We start from the raw sequence: 6,204 nt of genomic DNA, 5'->3' as shown, positions 1-6,204 counted from the left end.
GGGCGGGCAGGGCTGCAGCCCAGAGTCTGGCACAGCAGGAGGCCCCCAGCCCCACTGCGGCCCATCTCCCACCCAGCTCCAGTGGCGCGGGTGCTCAGCCACAGCAGCTGTGCTGGCCGGGGAGCCGCATCTTTCAGCCCTCGTGGTGGGCATCTTCAGCAAGGCGACAGAAGCCACAGCTCAGGTGTGTGGGGCAATGCTCTTCCCAGGGGCTCTTGCAGAGCAGGCCCTCTCAGTGGCATGCACAGCATGGCTGCAACCAACACTGTCACCAGGCAATGAAACCCCTCCATTGGTGGGGACAACCCCCTGGTGGGGACCTGACTGCATGGCCAGGTCCTCCCTGTGTCTTTGTGCTTGTCCCAGGTTCCATGCACACATGGGAGCTCTTTTGGCCAGTGAAAGACACTGAACCGAGGCCTTCCTGAGCCAGACGCCCCAACTGGGCCAGCACCAGTCACGTCCTACGGGAGCGGAGGGGAATACACACCATTCAGCTGGCTGTATGTGCCATGTGTGAGGGTGCAGCCCATGCTGTGGTGAGGTGCAGCAGCCTCCACGGGATGTGCCAGCAGTGTGGATGGACAAGTCCTGAGTGGATTCTTGTTCTAGAGGTGTGCGAGCCCTTGATACAGTGGGACATGTGCTTGCCTCTGACAGCATTGGGGCTGCAAGGAGGGTCAGGGGGTATGAGGACTTTGTGGAAGCCCAGGAGGCAGGGACAGAGGAAACTGAGTGATCAGTGAAAGACTGGGTGGGAAGCCTATCTGAGCACGGCAGTCTGAGGCTCAGAGCCCAGCCGAGCCCTAAGGGTAGTCTTAGGGACCAGGGGTGTTGGCTATGGTTTAGGGACCTGCAGCTCAGTCCAGTCTGGCACTTTGCAGCTCTCACTTCTTCCTGTTCATGATCTGGCTGGAAATCCAGTTCATCCCATCCTGGAGCGAAGAGAGAGACATGAGCACAGCCCCAAGAGCATGGCAGGTCCTTGGGTCCTCTCCCGCCTCTGCAGAGCCCACAGGCCCCCATGCCTACCTGCACTCCTTCCCCAGACAAGGCTGAGCAGGCCTGGATCTGCCATTCCCTGTCCCGGTAGGTGTGGAGGCTCAGCCCTTCTGCAATTTCGGCTGCAGGCGCTGCAGTCACTAGGTCCTGCTTGTTGGCAAAAACCAGCAGTGGGACTCCCGTGAGGGACTCATCCTCAGTGAGCTCTGCCAGTTCCTGCCAAGAAAGAACCATCTCCCAGGGCTGCTGCCCACTGCTGCCCTCCTCCACAGAGCTGCCTGGCCGCTTGCAGGTGCTGCCCATGGAGGGCTGGGGCACTTCAGACCCCTAAAGTGCCTCACTCCCCTCTCTCTGCTGCTGTCATTACAGACAAAGAAGCCATGAGGTCTTGACATCCCAAAGGAAGGACATGCACCCCCGAAGCTCCATCTGCTCTGAAGAAAGCCCAAGAGCTGCACACAGCTGCACACCTGAGGGCTGAAGTGCTCCCAGCACTGAGAGCCTTGGGCAAAGGGCAGCTACCGGAGGCTGCTGTCAGCCCCATGCTGTCTGGCACACCCACGCCGCCGTCTGGTGCCAGTACAGCCGAGACTGGCACTCGGAGTCTCACCTTCCCCTCTCCAGCTTCATTCCCAGGGTTTGTAACTCTGAATTCAGTACTTGTAAACCTTTGCTTCGTCGTATCACTAACCTGGCACTGGGGAGGTAGGAGGAAGGCTGGCAACCAGGGGGTTACTCTCACCAGAGGCAGAGTCACCCCTATGTCGGGTACCTGAGAGGCATCATACCCGGCTCGGCGGGAACTGCTGGGCATGCATCTGCCATGGGGTAGGGTAGCTCTGCGTGCTGAAACTCTCATCACAAGCCTTTCCCATGTAGCTCTGGGGACAGGTTGGCCCCCACAGTAGCATTGCTCCGTGGTAGAGAGCAGCCTCGCTCCCTGCTCCAGTCCTCAAAGAGCTGGTGCCAGATGGGTCCAAGCCCCAGGACCCCACAGCCACCCCCCACCGGACCCCTCATACCTGCCCTGTCTCCTCAAAGCGCTTCTGGTCTGCACTGTCAATGACATAAATCTGCCATGGGGACAAAAGGGACAGTCAGTGGCTCCTTCTCACCCAACTGCACAGCCCTCTGCCTTCTGCAGGGGCTGCACAACTCTGCCGGGGTACAGGGCCCCACGCAGAGGGCAGAACTCTCCACAGGCAGGGCTGCGGGGGGCTGCGGGCAGCTGCCCCACTCACCAGCAGGTCAGTGCTGCCCAGATACTTCCTCCAGTACGGGCGGATGGAGCGTTGCCCCCCGATATCCCAGACATTCAGCTTGAAGCCATGCGAGTGGACGCTCTTTATGTTGAAGCCCTGCACAGGGATGCAAATTCTGGCATCACCCAAGGGGAAGGTAGGACCTGCCACCCTCCCACGGCCTGTGGCCCCCAGCAGCACCTACCTGGGTGGGTGTGATGGTGCTGACCTCCTCAGATGCCAACCGTTTCAGCAGCGTGGTCTTCCCTGCGTTGTCCAGCCCCAGTAGGACGATGCGGAGCTCCTGCTCTGGGGAGCCCTTCAGCCTCTGGATGACGGAGAGCAGCCCCTGGGGGCGCGGGGTGCTGGAGGAGCCCTGCGGGGTGCCGGGTCGCTGCAGAGCACCCTTGTTTTGGAGAGGGGAACTGGGCGCGCTGTTGGCCATGGGTACGCTGTGTCTATGGCCTGAGTGAGCTCCAGGGTTTGGCTCCCAAGGTGTCCAGGCTCAGGGTGTCCCCACGGCAGATCTGCCCAGCCCCAATCCCCACCCCCAGGTGTGCTGTCCCTGCCCTGGGAGCTCTACCAGCTCCTGGGTGTGCTGGGGGGACAAGCCCAGGGTACAGCCCTGGTGCTGCTCTGCCTGGCTGTTTGACACCGCAGACAGGAGCTGGTACCAGCACCCTGGTGCAGGCAGGATGTCACTGGACCCCGCTTACCTTCTGCACATCACCCATGGTCTGGGAGTCGCTCCGTCCCGCGGCACGCCTGGGGAGCTGCCAGGGGCTCGTCCCCGGGGCCCACCGGCGGCTGCGTAACTGGCACCCTCCCCATCCCCGGGGGAGGAAGAGGATTATGAGCTCCAGAATTAGCTGCTGTTTCTCCATTTACCCACAGCATTAAATAATGCCCTCAGCAAATCCCCCAGCCAGCTGTCACCCCGCCGTCGCCTACCCCCAGGATAAACCACGTCCCGCCAGGCTGGGGCACTGGGGCACAGGGCATCCCTCTCCCCTGGGATGGCAGCACAGTGGGAGGATTCGGTACCCAGACACCACAGGCATCACCACAGGCAGAGCATGGCGGTGGGATGGAGCCGTGCAGCCGGCATGTGATCCTGGGAGAGGCACCGCAGCTCCAGCCTCTGAAGGGGGCCGCTGTCTGCTGCCCAGGCAGCAAAGACAGGCCACAGGCATGGCCGTGTCCTGGTGCATAGGGCTGGCAGAGCCTCCTGTGCGATGGGTGATGCCTCAGCACATCCCCACATCCCACCCCACCCAACACCAGCACCCTTGAAGGGTGGCAGGAGGCAATGCTGAGGCTGGAGCTGCTTGAGGCCACGTCAGCCACTGCCCCAGCTCCCCACTGCCATCTGAGGGAAACCACTGGGCCCTGGAGCAGGTCGAGGTCTGGACTCTCGGCAGCCGGAGGTCGGGGGTGGCACAGGAGAGGGGTCTGGAAGGGTACAGGCACCTTCTCCAGCAGCCCACCCCAGCCCAGTTGGGGTGAGGGGTTCATCTGTTCACCATTTGGATTAAATATATTAATTAAGCAATGTCTTTGATTCTTGCATGCTGCAGTTCGGTCCTCGGATCAGGTTTCCTAGCAGAGAGGTTATCCTTGTGGTGAGGACCGTGAGTCACGCACTCTTGGTGAGACATTTTTATTTATAACTCCCGTTGCAAAGCCAAGCCAAACAACACAGCTATGCTCTCATAGCATAGAAGGAAGGGGAGAATCACGATCACCCCCCGCCCCACTGCTGCTCCCTGCTGCCCTGGGGGGCAGAGGGGCAGCAGCAGGGGCCACCCTCCGCTCCCCCCTGCCTGGATACCCTGCCAGGGCTAATGCCGCACTGCTTTTGTGCACGTTCACGGTGGGAACACTTCATTTTTCTCTGCATAGATCTGCACCCAACTTAATGTTAGGGTTCTGCTTTTGATAGGTTAATCACCCACCTTACGTCCCAGTTATTAGCATTTCCATGATGGGTTGCCATGGTGCTCTGCGGTTTATCCTGTAACTGTTACTTACTTATATTTCCTAACAAATATCCTAAAATATCCTTGACTGGTTTGTGGTTGCTGATCAACATGGAACCCCAACCTAGGAGATGGGCAAAACTGCTTAGGCATCAGTTTGGTGACTCCAAGCTGCACGTCCACCCCTGCTCTCTGCCAGGCTCCGCCGGCCTCCGTGGCACAGGCAGCTCTCCACAAACACCGGCTGCTAACGGCAGCAGTGGCCGCATGGCCCTGGGAGCCACCCCCAGACCCACCGCTGGGTGACCAGGGCAAGTGGCACCAGGCTGGTGGAAGGGTGCGTTGGGTGTGCTGATGCTCCCCTGCCCCTGCACCCCTCCTTCCCTGGGGTGATGTGATACCTGGGAGGAGTCTCCTCGGGCTGCTCAGGCTGCCAGGAGTGGTGGCAATGGGGTGGTGACCCCGAGGCAGTACAAGCCATGCTGGTGATGGGGACTGAGTGGGATGGGGATGGGGAGGGGGATTGGATGGGGATTGAGATGGGGACGGGGTCAGGGATGGGGACAGGGACTGGGATGGGGATGCAGATGGGGGTGGGGTCACAGACGCAGATGCAGATGGAAGCAGGGATAGGGATGGGGACAGGGATGTGGATGTGGATTCACATGGGGATGGGGTCAGGGCTTGGGATGGGGTTGTAGATGCAGTTGGAAACGGGGATGCAAATGGGGATGGAGTCGCAGATGCAGATGGAGACAGGGAGAGGGATGGGGATGGGAACGGGGATGCAGATGGGGATGTGGTCACAGTTGCAGATGGAAATAGGGAGAGGGATGAGGATAGGGATTGGGATGGGAACGAGGATGCAGACGGGGATGGGGTCACAGATGCAGATGGAGACAGGGAGAGGGATGGGGATGGGAACGGGGATGCAGATGGGGATGTGGTCACAGTTGCAGATGGAAATAGGGAGAGGGATGAGGATAGGGATTGGGATGGGAACGAGGATGCAGACGGGGATGGGGTCACAGATGCAGATGGAGACAGGGAGAGGGATGGGGATGGGAACGGGGATGCAGATGGGGATGTGGTCACAGTTGCAGATGGAAATAGGGAGAGGGATGAGGATAGGGATTGGGATGGGAACGAGGATGCAGACGGGGATGGGGTCACAGATGCAGATGGAGACAGGGAGAGGGATGGGGATGGGAACGGGGATGCAGATGGGGATGTGGTCACAGTTGCAGATGGAAATAGGGAGAGGGATGAGGATAGGGATTGGGATGGGAACGAGGATGCAGACGGGGATGGGGTCACAGATGGAGGGGATGTATAGGGCTGGGTACCGGGCAGACAGGGGATGTATAGGGCCAGGTACCGGGCAGGCAGGGGGTGTGGGGCCCGGTACTGGGCAGGCAGTAGGGGGGTGGGTCTGGGTACTGGCCAGGCAGAGGGATGTATGGGGCCGGGTAACAGGCAGGCAGGGGGGGTGAAGTGGATAACAGGCAGGCAGGGGCGTGTGAGGTGGATAACAGACAGGCAGGGGGGTATGGGGCTTGGGTATCCACAGCAGGCAGAGATGTAGAGGGGTATTAGGGCAGGCAACGGTATATGGGACTGGGTAACAGGCAGGCGGAGACATATGGGGCTGGGGTAATGAGAAGGCAGGGTTCTGTGAGGCTGAGACAGCGATATAAGTGGGGATGTATGGCACTGGGGTAACGGGCAAGCAGTGATGTATGGGGCTGGGGTAAACAGGAGTCAGCAGTGCTGGGGTGCATGGGACTGGGTGGCACAGGCAGGACAGAGCTATGTGGGTGTGAGCAACGGGGATGGATGGGTAAGAGCAAGCAGATGACAAGATAGGGGTGTGTGGGGTTGGGGTAATGAGCAGGCAGGGCTGGGATGTGTGGGGCGGAGGTAAGCGGCATCGCAGCGGCATATGGGGTGGGGTAGCAGGGACAGGCGGGGGGAATAGCAGG

The 6,204-nt window shown here is 60.3% G+C and overlaps 1 protein-coding gene across 2 annotated transcripts; it reads right to left on the bottom strand.

Moving 5' to 3' along the window:
• Window positions 1-887: 887 nt before the first annotated feature.
• Window positions 888-2,977, bottom strand: LOC104293793 (ADP-ribosylation factor-like protein 3). Of its 2 annotated transcripts, XM_009893332.1 has the most exons (6): window positions 2,960-2,977; window positions 2,449-2,592; window positions 2,244-2,360; window positions 2,025-2,075; window positions 1,033-1,218; window positions 888-935 (listed from the first exon to the last, which is right to left on the bottom strand). In XM_009893332.1, exons 1-6 carry the CDS (start codon window positions 2,975-2,977, stop codon window positions 888-890), a joined length of 564 nt encoding a protein of 187 aa, XP_009891634.1. The 2 variants fall into 2 exon arrangements, with proteins under 2 accessions (XP_009891634.1, XP_009891626.1); XM_009893324.1 differs by lacking the exon at window positions 2,960-2,977 and having other exon boundaries at window positions 2,449-2,688.
• Window positions 2,978-6,204: the final 3,227 nt, after the last annotated feature.

The sequence above is a fragment of the Charadrius vociferus genome, unplaced genomic scaffold (assembly GCF_000708025.1).
Source record: "Charadrius vociferus isolate BGI_N301 unplaced genomic scaffold, ASM70802v2 scaffold1041, whole genome shotgun sequence".
NCBI classification, from domain to species: domain Eukaryota; kingdom Metazoa; phylum Chordata; class Aves; order Charadriiformes; family Charadriidae; genus Charadrius; species Charadrius vociferus.
The sequence above is the reverse complement of the archived record's forward strand: the minus strand, read 5'-3'. Positions and strand labels throughout refer to the sequence as shown.

Bases quoted from the DNA above. Each gene is read 5' to 3' on its own strand.
- LOC104293793 (XM_009893324.1), bottom strand. From the start codon at position 2,688: ATGGCCAACAGCGCGCCCAGTTCCCCTCTCCAAAACAAGGGTGCTCTG. The intron at 2,076-2,243 runs GTGAGTGGGGCA...TCCCCATGGCAG, and splicing joins TGGGCAGCACTGACCTGCTG to ATTTATGTCATTGACAGTGC. The intron at 1,219-2,024 runs GTATGAGGGGTC...CTTTCTTGGCAG, and splicing joins GCTTTGAGGAGACAGGGCAG to GAACTGGCAGAGCTCACTGA.